At 37.5% G+C, this 15,501-nt stretch overlaps 1 protein-coding gene across 3 annotated transcripts in view; it reads right to left on the minus strand.

The window, feature by feature from the left end:
- Positions 1–14,915, minus strand: part of OSBPL1A (oxysterol binding protein like 1A) — a 56,622-nt gene extending 41,707 nt beyond the window's left edge. The window contains exons 1-12 of one of the 3 annotated variants that reach the window (XM_034429616.2): positions 14,748–14,915; positions 13,963–14,142; positions 10,634–10,759; positions 8,117–8,202; positions 7,041–7,115; positions 6,564–6,675; positions 4,672–4,757; positions 4,309–4,453; positions 2,445–2,512; positions 2,322–2,366; positions 802–875; positions 617–680 (exon numbers count right to left, since the gene is read on the minus strand). In XM_034429616.2, coding sequence (XP_034285507.2) covers positions 617–680; positions 802–875; positions 2,322–2,366; positions 2,445–2,512; positions 4,309–4,453; positions 4,672–4,757; positions 6,564–6,675; positions 7,041–7,115; positions 8,117–8,202; positions 10,634–10,754 — 876 coding nt within the window. In that variant the 5' untranslated portion in view covers positions 10,755–10,759; positions 13,963–14,142; positions 14,748–14,915. The remainder of the gene's footprint in view (positions 1–616; positions 681–801; positions 876–2,321; positions 2,367–2,444; positions 2,513–4,308; positions 4,454–4,671; positions 4,758–6,563; positions 6,676–7,040; positions 7,116–8,116; positions 8,203–10,633; positions 10,760–13,962; positions 14,143–14,747) is intronic. The other 2 variants (XM_034429617.2, XM_087891340.1) reach the window with 2 other exon arrangements.
- Positions 14,916–15,501: the final 586 nt, after the last annotated feature.

The raw sequence follows: 15,501 nt of genomic DNA on the forward strand, positions 1-15,501 counted from the left end.
AATCAGGAGACTGTACATACAATTTCTACTGGCTGAAAGCAAATGCCTTTCCATTACTTGCAAAAGTAAAACAGAAATCAGGGCAATATGCTATCGGCCTCTGTATATAGAACTTAATATACAAAAAATTGCAGTACTCATTTGACTGTACTGACTACAAAATTGGTGCTCCTGCTTCAACCTTCTGTGTCTGTATTCCAGGCTTTAGATAAACTTTTGATTTGACAAAGCGTAAATAAAGTCTAAAATGTACATTTTATATTTTTAAAACTTTATGACTGCTTCAACACTGGAAATTATAATATTCATTACCAGATCATTAATCCATTTATATAATGAAACATCACTTATATAAAAAGCTGTACTGTCAATAAAAAATTATTCTCGAATATGTAAACACTTATGTTCTACATTTTCTTTTAAAATTTAAGTTGACCACAAATAGAAACAATAATACTGTAAAACCAAAGACCAGATTATAATATATCTGGAACATATTTCTGGATAAAAATTAAATTGTTCTTAATATATAGCTTGACTATTTGAACCTGGCCTAAATCTACAACACTAATCCATTATATTCACACATAAAATATGTATTTCTAAGTTTGCTTACTGTGCAAATGGCTTGTGTTAAGTGCTTGCATCCTTGACGATAATTAGTGTTTCCAGCATCAGCCCTTCCAAAGCAAAAAAATAGGACAGGAGTAGTTGATCACAACAATAGCAGTAGTAAGTAGTAAGTAGTTGATCACAACAATTTTCAGTATTCCAATCATTGAAATGAAGTTTTACACTTACTGTTTTTGATACCAAGAGAGGACGCCATGTTCCAGGACTACCCAATATGGCTTCCATCCAAAAAATCTTGAACTCTTTAAAAATAATTTTTAAAAATCAACGTAAAATTGTCTGTTTTTCATAGCTTGTGATGTATGCAGTAATCAAACCCCATCACAGTTTAATTATAAGAGATAATAAGAAATGCAAGTATGATCATACTAATGCAAGTACATTGCTACCTGATTTACATTTTCTCAAAGGACATAAATTTTGCAACCGCTTGCTTACTTGCAAAATTAAAGTCTAGTCAAATTAAGGATGCAATATGGGCATCTATAGGATTGAAACCAAATGGCAAGGTTTTTTTTTTCTTCAGGAATAAAATCTTTGGTTTCAATTATACAATGACTGGAAATGCTATGAGAATAATGCTTATCTTACTTCTAATTTTAGATACATTGTTTTAACGAGGGGGGGGATGTTTGAATTTTTTTTTAAAAAAAAAAGTCTGGAACAGCCTATTTCTCAGGCAACTAGCCTGGAGAGAAGTACCAGTGATGAAAGGCAATGCTAGGGCTTAAATCCATGTAAAATCTTTTAACACCCCCCTCCCCCTTAAAGAAAGGCAAAACTAGGTTGGAATGATCTGTCCTCGGGCTATTTGTTTTGCTTGTCCAATCGTAGAGGAATAGGTTATTCATTTGTAGTCTCTCAAGCTGCTTCAATTAATGATTTGCCAGCCCGTGTGCCTCTTAGGTCAGGACAATGTTTGCATTTTCAAATATTTCAATAAAAAGTATGTTTCTTTTGGAAGCTTTTGATAGCAAATGCTAATAGTTAATTCTACTGCCATTTAGCTCTTATAGACCCAATGCTGATGATAGGACACAGGCTTCTGGAATAGTAACAAGTTCCAATTTTCACTGAATGTAAAATTAAGCAAGAAGCAAAGTTTCAAGCTGCGTGTATTACATACAATTACTTCAACTGGTGAGGATGCATAAATAATTGTAGCAGCTTAGTTCAAACTTGTGGTAGTCAGCCGACTAGTAAGATGTTTAGTTGGGTTCCACTTTCCTTTGTCAGCGGGGCATTAAATGAGATGTGAGAGCCAAGGTGATATAGTGGGCAGGGACAAAGGAAAATCCAGATTCAGGCAAAGATTCAACCATGAAGCTCATTGGGTGAATTTGGCTGCTATCTCCCTCAATCATCTACTTAACAAGAATTGAACAGAAACCCTGAACTTCTTGAGGCAAATGCAGTTATAAAACACACAGTAGGGGGAAAAAAATGTAAAGAAGTCGTATTGGATAATTTAACTATTGAGCCTTGTTTCTGCATGTATGTCCTCTCTTAAAAGCACTGCCTTAGCATAGGAAATTTGCTCAGGTTATTGATAAATATTCTGTATTTCTTTTGACATTAACATATAAAATCTTTTGGCTCTGTCTCTCTCAGCTTACAATAAAGGTACAGTATTAAAGGTTTAGAATAAAGCTTGAATATTAGAACAGTGGAGAGAGGAAGTTAGGCACCTTCCAGAGTAGTCCTTCATATCGTTTCAGGATCTTGTTGGTCATCTATAAAAGAATAAAGATGTTAAGACTCATGATTATAAAGAGTAATCATAGTTTTAAGAGATGATCTGTGGTACCCACCTTTGCAATGCCTCCTCCAAGCACCAGTTTCATTTCTGCACCTTGGGCTAAAGCAAGAGGTGTCTGACCTGTTTAACAGAGTAATTGATTTATCTTCACAGATCGGAATCAGAATCAATATGGCAACAATAACAGCACAGATGCTGTTTAACAGAAAAGACTAGCTTTTAAAATAACAGCATAGGTCACTTGTAGGTGTCTGCAACAAGCCAGAAGGATGTCAGAATTGCAATGCATCATGACACTGTCACACAAATGGTGCAATTACATACTTGTGCCATGATGTCTACTACATGTACATAAGTTGTATCATTGGCATGAAGATGTTGTGATATGTCATCACTGTCCTTCTTGCCCTTCTACAGATGGCTGCTCTTCTGCTTTGAGGCAGAGTTTAAATGACATCTTCAAAATATCACACAACCATAACACTATACAATTTTAGTATCTGAAAGTTTTCCGACATTAGATAAAGTAAACAGCAAAATTTGTTTCAGCAAGATCAAAATGTATTTAATAGAATGAAAACAATTAAAAGCCAATTTGATGTAGTGGTCAAGGTTCCAGGTCAGACACTGGGAGACCGTGAATTCTAGTTCCAATTTAGGCACAAAGCCAGCTGGGTGACCTTGAACTAGTCACTGTCTCTCAGCCTGAAGAAGGAATGGCAAACCACTTCTGAAAAATCTTGCCAAGAAAATTGCAGGGATATGTCCAGACAGTCTTGGAGAATCAGGTATAATTGAATGGAAAGGAAAACCCTACTCAGTTCACAAGCATTGAGTTGGGGATAAATTGCACAAATAAAAACTGAGCAATGTATGGAATCAAAATGCAGGACCCAAACCAATAATTAAAGCTCAGTGCAGTATTTATTGAATAGTGGGAAGAACTCCTGTAGACACAAGCATGTGCTCATATTTATATATTTCAGAAAGGAGGAGAAAATGATAGTCATATATATATATATATATATATGCATAAGTAATAAATACAGGCAGTCCTTGACTTACAACAGTTCATTTAGTGACCGTTCGAGTTACAACAGCACTGAAAAAAGTGATCTATGACCATTTTTCACATTTAGGACCGTTGCAGCATCTCCATGGTCACGTGATCAAAATATGGCCACTTGGCAACTGACTCATATTTATGACTGTTGCAATATCCTGGGGTCAGGTGATCCCCCTTTGAGACCTTCTGAGAAGCAAAGTCAATGGGGAAGCCAGATTCACTTAACAACCATGTTACTAATTTAACAACTGCAATGATTCACTTAACAACTGTGGCAAGAAAAGTTGTAAAGTGGGGCAAAATTCACTTAACAAATGTCTCACTTAGCAACAGAAATTTTGGGCTCAATTGTGATCATAAGTCGAGGACTAGCTGTATAATATATTCATAATTAACAAATCTCAAATTACTTGCCCAACCTTTGGCTATCTTCAAGAAATTGTTTTAATAAAAATAATCAATTATATTGCCATAGAAACTTTGATAAAATTTACTAAAATCTAGGCATTTTAAGATGGCCTTTTTAATATACCAATTAGCACACATTCCTTTTATATTTTTATTTTGTTAACACGATCCTACTACTCTAAGAATTTGTTTTCCTCAAAAATGGTTTCATAAGAATTTTAACAGGATTAAAAGGAATTTGTGTTCAGCAATATCTAGTAGTTATTTACCAAATTTAATTTCATACTGATTAACATTGTATAATACAAAGTTGCAAGTTCTTTACAGTGCCAAAATATGTATAATTGGCTCAATTGTAAACAATATATTTTATTTCTATTTGCTTTACTTTTTAGATTTATAGGGGACGGCTGAACTCGTTAAATGAAGGTATGTTACGTACCATTTTTGTTCTTTACATTAGTATCTGCTCCACATTTTAGGAGCTTCAAAGCACAGTGCTTATGGGCACGATATGCTGCACAATGCAACGGTGTGTTTCCCATCTGATCAGTACAGTTGATGTCAGGAGGATTTGATCTGTTTAACTACAGAGAGTTATAAAAACATTATTTATTACAGCCATACACTTTCAGAGTGCTATCTCTTCAGATACTCTAGGGACAGCCAACCAGGATTAGAGGCAAGAATCTCAATTAGGCCTCTTGATCATTCCACTAAGTTCCACCTCTCATCTAGTTTTCATTAAGCATTTAGCATTAAATTTCAAAGTGAGATGATGACGAGGGCATTGTGTATAGTATACCAGTGCAGCAACTTTTCCAGTTTCTCCTTCTCGTGCAGCTTGTAGGAGGAGTTCCTCGAGCTTTCTTTCTTGAGTCCTTTCCACAGCTAAATAAAAATAATCAATTAAAAGAATGTCAGTGTTTTGGATTGTTGGCTTTCAGAAAACAGTAATCCACTTCAATAGTGTCTACTATAGAAGCAGGAGGTTAAATTTAAACTTTCTACTCTTAAAAGTTTGTTTCCCTTTGTAATAGTAGCTGTAAGATCAGTATCAATGGTGAACTGCATGGTTTGCATACATGAACTCTCAGACTCAGATTTCAGTATTTCCAACTGTACAAATTTATTAGCAGTGCTTGGGGAGCTCTGGATCAATTCTTATGTTGCATCTTGGGTTACCTGGATGCATATCCTGAGCTGATGTTTTTAAACACTAAGTTGACCACCAAGGAAACAACCTTGTATGCAATATATGCAAAGTACTGCCACCGCAACCTGACAAAACCACATGCTTCCCCTCTTCCTGGTATCAGTCACATCATATTGTGAAACTCAATAGCAGATTTAAATTATTAATATTAATGACGTATGAAATTCCAAACTCCAAAGAAAAAGGTAAAGGACGGCAAAATTGAATGTTCAAGTCACCAGTTGTCTGCAGAGAAATCTTAACTGTATGCAGCAATATTGAGTAGGAAGAGAATTGGTATCAATTAGACACTGTATTATAATTCTGAAACTATTTTATCAGTTACCTGTTTTCTCATAGTAGAATGTGATCTTTATGTGAATATATAACAGCAGCACTAGACATGGTGTGGCCCTAAGTCACATTCATTTATGGACCCCTTCCTGCCAATACAAAGATTTGTGGTTTTTAGAAAACCACACTCCCGTAGGAGGTTAAGTTACACTACTGTATATAAACAGGAAGAAAAGCCTACAATCACATGGATGTTACCTAGTTGGGTAATGAATTGTCTCAAGTCAACAACTAGGCTCAAAGAGCACCAAGGACTTCATCATTTTAGAATGATTTGGAAGGAAGGCAGTGTTGGCATTCCCAAATTTGATGCCCAAGGTCACTGCTTACTCAGTCTTAGCCTGAAGCTAGTTCAAGAAGTTAAGAGTTTGCTTTTTCCTTTTTTGTACATTTCTAACTCTTCAAACTGTCTGTGAAGTCAGTGCGTCTTTTAGATTACAGTACATGGACTACACGTAGTTCATATTTTCAATGTCCACGTTCCTCCTGGGAACTTGCATGCTTTCAGCCACCAGGAAATCTGATAATGCAGGATTTGTCAGCTGATGGAAAAGCTTCCTATAAGATATGTAAAGCTAACTTGTGCCAAACAGCTTCAGTTTTCTTTACCTACATTATTGCAACAGTAAACCAACAAATCCCTTTCCTTACTAACGGAAAGGATCTGAGTAAGATGCCATATACCTAGAACAAATCTGCTATTATGCTTACATTTTGTTCCTTATACATCATATAATAAAGGCTGGAGGATTCTTAAGGTAATTACAGATTGAAATACCTCTGTACTTTCATACATTCTGATAGCAACCTTCTAATCTTAGATCATGCTGCCAAGGGATATTAGTTTTTAATCACAAACACATGGAAGCATGAAAGACAGTGGAAAGGAGCACGTGGATAGTGTGTAGATGTTTACCTGAATATATATTTTGGTGCTGAAAGGGAGAAGATTGTGCCACACATGATGATGCAATGCAAATTCAGTTTCCAATTGCCTTTGAGTAACCAGTCCTAAGTCATCTTACCCAATTATCATCTAAGGAAAAAAAGCTCTTTTTGTACTGAATGTGAGTGAAATAGCTTTAATGAGCCCTACTAGAATTTTGGTTCCAATTATCTCAAATTCATACATGATACAGAATGGATACCTTCCAGCATCTCTCTTATTTCTTTATCATGGGTAACTTCTTTTGCAGTTTGTCCAGTCCCGTTCACAATGAAAGTATCAGCATCATATTCTAAAAGCAGCATAACCACCTCCTGAAAGACAAGTGTAGCACCCAGTATCTGCTTTTATCTTGCTTCACATATTTTTTTCCCAAAGAATGAAGACCATTAGCAATTTAGAAGAGGCTGGGTTCATACATCATGCTAAGCAGCAATAGAGTTTGCTTTTACTTAGTAGGGTATATAAATCCACACTGGTTTTTTATTTAACGAACCTGATTAATGATTCCATAATTTGAAACTGTGTGAACCAAGCGACATACTTACTTCTAAGTGCTACATGTTAGGTTTAAAGCAGAAAGTTGGTGAATGAAGCATCTAATAAACAGAAAAGCCTCAGGGAACAATAGAATTCTGAATTTTAGTTACATATGTGAGAATGAACTCATTCTTTTTACCTTGCGTCCTGTGAAGGATGCACGATGCAGCGGAGTGTCCCCCATATCATTTAGCACATTTACATCAGCACCAGCCTATTAAGAGAGATAGTTTTTCAGGAGTGTCTGACATTCAAGGTAGCGATCAATAAAAATCTGGCTTTTAGTGACATGATACAGGTAGTTCTTGATATACGATCATTATGGGGCCTGCCTACTACCCTTGTATATTGTAACGGTCGTAAAATAGGTACAGTGGTTACAATGCAGTATTGCAGGCAAACTCTGCCCACAGCTTGGAGTTCAGATCCTGATGGGCCTGAAGGTTGACTCAGCCTTCCATCCTTCCAAGGTCAGTAAAATGAGAAGCCAGATTATTGAGGACAATATGCTGACTCTGCAAACCTCCCAGAGAGTGCTGTAAAGCACTATGGGGAAGTATATAAATAAAAGTGTTATTGCTGTTGTTCATGCAACCAACCCAATTTTATGAACTTTTTTGCAGCAGTCATTCAGTGAATCACTGTTGTCCTTAAGCAAACACCATGATTGTTAAATCAAACAATAGTTCACTATGGATGTGATTTTGCTGAAAACTGGAAATGTTGGTTTTTGGCAAAACTGCCATAAAATGTGGTCATGTGACTGTGGAATGCGGCAGCTACGAATGCCCAGTTTGGTCATGTGACCACAGAGGGGGCCTGACCATCAGAATTTCAAATCAAGATCATAAGACCCCTTTTCAGGTTGGTTATAATTGTGAATGCCGCTAAGCAACTGGTCATAAATCAAGGATTATTGGTAGATCAACCCTCTTTGGAAAACCTTTCTTAAGACAACAAATGACCTCATTTGTTTCATGTAGATGTTAAATTGGTAGTGGGGAGAGTGGTGAACCTTCAGGCACTCCACCCAACTTTCTTTATAACATTATTATATTTTGAGGAATATTAACTTTCCAAATGGTTTCTCTTAAAAAAAAAACTTTTAAAGTTTTGGTTATTCACTCAAGGTCCTTGATATCTAATCTGCCACATCTCCATTTCTATTGTTATTGCATGTAGATATTAATTACTGGAGATAATAAGATGTTCTACCTCCAACAAATCCTTGACAACACTGGTATGTCCAAAATAGCATGCAAGATGAAGAGGCGTCCAGCCGAAGTTAGATTTGCTTCTTCCTGGGTACACACAAGTAAAAAACCCTTATTAGATCACCCTTTTTAGCAATATGCCACCAGGATTTGGATATTACTATTTACATGCAGTTTCACAAACAAGATGCAAAACTGGCAGTAAAGTCAAAATGTACAACAAAAGTCTATTCAGCACCTGAAAATCAAAAGAAAATTGAAAGGATTTTTTATGTTAATTGTCTCAAAATTAAGCAATAACCAGACATTAGGAGGTAACAATAGTAAAACGTTAAATATATTCATGCAGGAAAACAGCTGTCTGTACTGTTCAATCTAAGATAAAATCAATAACCTGGGTAGTAATGAGTCGAGTATTGTCATATAATTATTAACTGGAATACCAGATTAAAAGGAAATAATAACCAACCTGCCTCACAATGTGGTGAGAATAAAATTGAAACAAGAAATATTTAGAACGTAAATTTTAGAAATATAAGGGAAGTATTCTTTTCATAGTTATAACTGCACTTCCATCAGGTGTGGTGGCAGTCTCTAATTTAGACTAATTTCAAAGTGATTGGACAAAAATATGACCTATCACTATCAACCAAATCTGGTTGGCCGCAGTATCATCTAAATTAAAGATGACATGTCTTAAATAAAAACTTTCAATAAGCAGCAGTAGAAGGCTACATAGTCCTTGACAAATGACTGTTCATTTAACAACAGTTCAAAGTTATGATGGCCTTGGGAAAATGTATTTATGACCTATCCTCACACTTAGGAACATAGCATCACCCCCTATGGTCACTTGATCATCATTCAGGGGCTTGGCAATTGATTCCACATTAATGATTGGTTGCAGCAGCCTGGAGTCATGTGATCACGATTATGTCACCTTTCCCGTTTCAACAACCTCCCCACCCCCACTCTGGTCAATTGGGAAAGGTGGATTTACTTAATGATCATGTGATTTGCTGAATGATATGATTCACTTAGCAATCGCAGTAAAACAGTTATAAATTCAACCTAGTCTTGTGATGACTCACTTTACAACCATACTAATTTACAACAGAAATTCCAATCCCAATTGTGGTTGAAAGTTGAGGACTACCTGAACTCTCCTATTCGTGTCTGTATGCTCCCTTAATGGATCTGGTTCATTGCAGTGTTAAAAAAGAATACTAAATTATATGGCCTGCAGGACCTGATTTAGTAGAGCACTTCTTACATTCCCTTTGGTATACACAAGTTCTAAAAACCAGATGTTCTTACATCCATTCTTGAACTGAAGGACTTTGGATAAAGGGAACCTCTATGCTTAATTACACCTATGTATGCAAAATGAACATGCCTCAAATGTGTTGGGGTAATATATCTTTCACTGGCCACAATGACAAGGAATTAAGGGAGCTAAGTTTTAGTGCATTTGGAAAGCTAATTGCGTGTTATGTTCTTGACCTACAACTCTAATGGAGCCAACTCATTATGGTAGCAAGAGGTGATGCCAGTTAAGTGAGACAGCCTTACTTAATGACCTTTGCTCTCTCTCTCTCATGCAGTCATTAAATGAAGGTTGTTTAATGGAGCATGGATGCCACATGGGTGGGAGGCCTATCCTAGACCCAGACCTGCCTATCCCAGGCTCTCCCATCTGAGATATATGTGGTCTGCTTCCTGTCCCTTGGGGTGCCCAGAGCTCTTGGGCCTGCTTCCCCCAACCAGGTACCCATAGATGTGTCACCCTGACTTGGACCTCCTTCCCACTCCAACCCCATCACCCATCATGCATTACCTTTTGAAGATCTCCAGACCTTCTTGAGCTTTCCAGAGCACTATGCAGACCATGTTAGGGAAGTGGTCTATCCCTGGGCCACATGGCAGCCTCCTAGAAGTGGCTGCCATTATGGCAAGATTGTAAGGAATTGAGGACATGTTGAAAATGGAAACTGCTTCAAGGAGATGGCCACATAGCCCAGGGATGAGTGACGTGCCCTCTTTCCCAACATGAGGTCCAGAGATCTTCAAAAGATGTGTAATGGATGAAGGGGGAGAGGAGAACCAAGCCCAAGGTCTGCGGGGACTTCGTGAGTTAGGATTGGGGGGAAAGAGGTGGGAGGATCACTACAGCATCCCTGCAGTCAGTTGTTAGGATGAATGACTAAAGGGCTGTTGCAGCAGCCATAACTTCAAAACTAGATCATAAGTAGAGGGGTCTGTTATAACTTTAAATGGATGCTAAGTGTTGTTGACACTTATTACAGTTGTTAAATATCTGCACTATAACAAGTTATCTAGCCTGCAACATTCAGATTTAGATTTACTATAGACTTGTAAAATTGTTTTACTTCCAATAAGTAATAGGGTATTATAGTAGGCTTCTTCCAAAAGTACAAAACATACATAAACCCCCCCACTCCCTAACCTTAACACTTCTACTTATTCCAGGTAAACTTGTAGGGTAATTTATACCAACCTTTGCAATTTATGTTAAAAATAATCTCTCCTTTTTTCATGTTCTCCAACAGCTGTTGAACTTCTTCACTTTTACCATTTCTAGCATCATGCAGAAGCTGCTGCTCTGCTTCTGTGTTCATCTTTGCTAAAACACAAATATTACTTTATTTAATCTCTCAGATGTCTAATATCCCAAATGTTGTTCAAGGCTTCTAAGAATTACAACAATAAAAAACCCCCAGAATAATTAAAATTTCAAATATAGAAAGAGCATACCTAATAATTAAAAGATCAACTAAAAGACAACATGAACTAAAATAGGAAGGCTGTGAAAACTCAGCCCAAACTGAATAGTCTTCACTTGACATAGAAAACTACTATTTTAGTTTCTGTAGACTAGAATTAACCAAAAATTATGACCCAAAGAATAATTTCTTAAAGATAACAAACTGGGATCTAAAAAACAGGTACCCGCAGAGTAATAAAATTAGGTTCCTGTTCGCTTCCAAAGTGCTATTCTAGAATTCAAGAATTTTCAAAAATGCTTTTTGTTATATTATGAATACAGGACCATCTAATTCTTTGTTGTGAATGCTGTTCATCAGATATTTAATGTTAATTTAAAGCAATTATGTTAGTGGCATCACAGCATTTTCTCATTCAACAGATCTAATCTTTTTAATGACTTGTAAGAGTATCTGAGAGTAATACTGGTCATGAGAAAAGGCTTAGAGACTTCTTATGAATTGTATTAGTAGGGCTTATATCCAAATGTTTTCTCTAGAACACTGCTAATAAAAAGCAATTTATCAGCAATGCAATTTATCAGCAATTCAGAAATTTTATCTGAATTACCAAAAGGCTAATCCAAATTCTATATAGGCTGACATGGAACTGGCAAGCTAATGATACTGATTGCAAATCAATATAAAAAACAAAGAATAGATAGTTCTTTTTTTAGTTCTTTAAACATTTTAAGAGAACAGTATGGCATAAATTCTCATCAATTAGATTCAAGAAAGAAGTGCCATAAAAGGTGACAATTCAGCATTATGAATTACACCAGATATTTATTAGGATACAGGGCAGCCTGTGAATACAAAAGTATGCCCATAGTTACTTCCGAACCAACTCTGGTTTCTGGATAATTTTCAACAGTAGAACCATGGCTAATCCAAGGGATTCCTCCAATTGCACTCCAGTTCTACATGGAACAGTGTAACCTATATAGGATCAAAAGTAGGAAATCCCCAGAATCAAGCATCCAAAACCCCACAGCCACTTATACTTGTTAAGGTTGAGATAAAGGCCAAATCCAACAGTAGCATCTGGGTTTTCCTGCTAGCAACATGGTGGGCAATTCCATCACTAGCTCCATCAAGTTCTGGGATTCAGAAACAAGATCATTTGGCAATTATTGCCCGCAAGAGGCCTGTACACTGATCTAGGAAGGGGGATGTAGGCAAGGAGCTCTCGGGTATGAAATGGCAGAAACTTAATGAGTGTTAGTGGCAATGATGATAAATGATATGACTAAACGAAGCCATGAGCCCAGGTCCAGCTGACACTGTGATAACAAAGATAGCAAATCAGCATCTCTTCTGTTCTTATTGATAAAGCGAAATATTACACGTTCAACAAAATATCTTCAGCCAGGGGAAAAGGACCTGTTTTACTTCTCATTGCAAATACAAACTATTGTACATATCACAACAAGAAGCATTTAATAGGAAACCCGTTAGAAAACATCAAACATCCAGCTTATCTTATCTATGAATCTGTCATAATTGCAAAATATGAAAACCTTGTTCCTTTGGCAGAGCTTGGAACGTCTATCAATTAACTGGTATGCCAGCAGATGATATCACTATTTTTCCAAATGCTTATAATCTATTGTAGTTTTATATTTTCTATGTTAGAATGCTAATCTTTTGCTACTGTTGTTTTGGAATGGGGAGTGGTTAATACTTTCTGAATTTCAGGAGGAATTAAAATTCTTATGAGAATTAGCAAGTGAAATTGAATGACTTCTATAACCTGTACTTTCTGTTCTCAGACCTACAATTAAACATTGCCTTTTATTTCAAAACATGCCTTGGGGCATACTTGTAAGCTCCCAAATCAGCACTGAGTGTAGAGGATAACATAGACAATAGGAAATGGGGAAAAAAAGCAAATACATTTTATTATTTCTTTACCTCTTCAGCTTTAATGCTGTGAGAAAAAAAATCAAAATCAACACATAGCCGGAAGAAAATAAAATACACTATATTCTTTCAATGTTTACATATAAGAAAATCACTATGCATTTAATGTAGTTGGGAATATGTTTTATAAACTCAATGGCATAATGAATAACTCATTGCTATTCATTTATCTGCTTCACACTGTACCTGCTCTAAATTTCTTAAGTAACACCTTTTGTCTGGACATATACAAAACAGCTTTTGCTTTATACTGCCCTCCTATAAGATGCAGAATTTTGTTTACCCTCCAAATTCAATTTTTACTTTTGACTTGAAAGTATACTGCCAGGTCTTACATCCCCAGGGGAATCAGTCTCTGCTGTTATCCTGTATTTCATCTGTAGAAATTGACTACTATAGTAACATTTTCACAGTGTTAACCTAAAAAGGGAATTGGGAAAATTAAGAGTGGTAATGCCCCCTCTGCTGTAAACAAAACAAATTTCTGGTAAAGGCAATTGGCTAAAAGTCTAACAGCTTCTGTATGTTGCAAGACAGCGTTTCTCAAATTTTGCAACTTTAAGGTACATGGACTTCAACTCCCAGAATTCCATTGTAAGAGAATTATTTTGGGTGTTGAAAGCAGGGCTTCTAGCTTTATCTTACGTCAGTGTGGGAAGTTTCATCACTTGTCTAATCCCATGAAATCCTGCAGCCTTCACAATAAAGAAACTGAATATAAAAAGAGGGCGACTCTATTTGCAAATACTGAACATAGGTACAGCAAATGCTGAGTCCTCTAATACTGTCTGCTGAATAGTTAAAGCTGGAAGAGAGTGGTTCTGCTGAAATCCGTTCATGTCTACTTAACCATTTGCTTGTAATATCATCCAGCACAAATAACAAAATAAATGGGATTCAATTAGCTTGTAATGAAAGCTGCTTTGATGTTAGCACTAGAGACAGGCAAATATACGCCCCCCCTACCCCCAGAAAAGAATGCATCTCCTAATCCTGTGAATCCTATCAATAACAATAGCAGGTCAAATGACTGAATTTCATGGCAAGCAATTTCAGGGAATGAAACTAGACAATCGAAAACACATTTTATCCTAAACCTGAAATAGGTATTCAATCAACTTGTGGTAGGTATATCACTTACATCGGCTTATGCAGTGTTCGTAGGGAATATGAAAGACATATGGTTTTTCTAAGATGATGGCATTTTCAGCATAAAGTATCTGAATTTGGTTCTTTGACGCGTCTACATCCAGAAGCAAGCCACACGCATAGGACAGATGTAGGGGGAACTCCACCTACCGACACTTCTTGCGAAGTTTAGCTAAAAGGGGAGAGGGGGGGAGAGAAGTAGTTATTTTAAGCTAAACTTTACTAACTGTACTGTGGCCCTAAAAGTTTTCACGAAGCAGCCGGCCTGAGCAATTTGCCAAACAGCTGAGACGGTTTAAACCAAAAATGATAACATCAGACGCTCTCAGGTGTTGGAAAAACTGTCAGGCTACCTTCGCCCAAGCACAGGATCCCTCAAAAGCCGCCGGGAAGCAAATTACCGCTTGCGCGCAGCAAAGTCAAGCCTGCCTCTTAGCTTATGCAAAGCCGCTAAGAAGAGGCGACAGGCGTCTCGGTTGTCAGGTGTGGAAAGGGGGAAGGGGGGTTGAGCGATATCCTAGGCAAATAGCAAGACGAAGCCGAATTATCCCGGTTCCAGCAAGAAGTGGTCGCCGCTGCAAACACGAACCTTTTGCAAAGCTCCATGTTTGGGGCGCAGCCCACCCGGCCACTAGGCTCGGGGCATGGGGGGGGGCTACCTAACCACGCGCGCAAATATCTCCACGCTCCCTACCCAGCCTTAATAGGGTTTTTATTTATTATTATTACAGTCCTGTTATTGTAAGGCCGCCCCAATCAGCCGCGATTCCCGCTCACCGCTTCGGGCAGCGCCAATTCCGTCGGGCTAACCAAGGATTCCTCCGCCGCTCGTTTCGCGCACCCTCCCTTTTGTCCCGCCCCTCCCCTCCCCTCCCGGGCTTTTATAGTTTACCCTCCGCTGCACGTGACTTCGTGCGCCGGAGGATTCCCGGCCACTCCTTCCCCGGCCGCTGAAGGGAGCCGTCAGAGAAAGCGGCGAGGGCCAAGCTCCCCCTAGCGGCAAGCCTTGCAAGTCAATTCGCCCTGTTGCCCAATTTCTCACGTGGGAACCACCAACTTTCTCGTAGGAAAAAATAGCCCACTTTCCTTTATGACAGTTGCAGTGTCCTGCGGTCATGTGATCACCTTTTAAGACCTTCTGACAAAGTCAGTGGGAAAACTGGATCCCCTTAAAAATCTTGTTGCTAATTTAACAAATGCGGTGATTCACTGAACAACTGTGGCAAGAAAGGTGGTAAAATGGGACAAAATTCACTTAATAAATGTTTCACTTAGCAACAAAAATTTTGGTCTCAATTGTGGTCGCAAGATGAGGACTAACTATAGTCTAATTTATAACTTGAATTCTGCCAGTCTCCAAGATCAAGATGTCTGAGGTACAAATAGCATAGAAGATCGCTTGTTTATATGTAAAGATTAAAAATGATGCCTTCATTTCTCTAAAAATCACTTTCTTGTGCACTAACACAAATAAAAATGGGGATAATTTAGTGAAAAGTTTTAAAACAGCATTAAGTTTTAACAGTATTAA

Source organism: Pantherophis guttatus, chromosome 3 (assembly GCF_059756535.1).
Source record: "Pantherophis guttatus breed Tessera chromosome 3, ASM5975653v1, whole genome shotgun sequence".
NCBI classification, from domain to species: Eukaryota; Metazoa; Chordata; class Lepidosauria; order Squamata; family Colubridae; genus Pantherophis; species Pantherophis guttatus.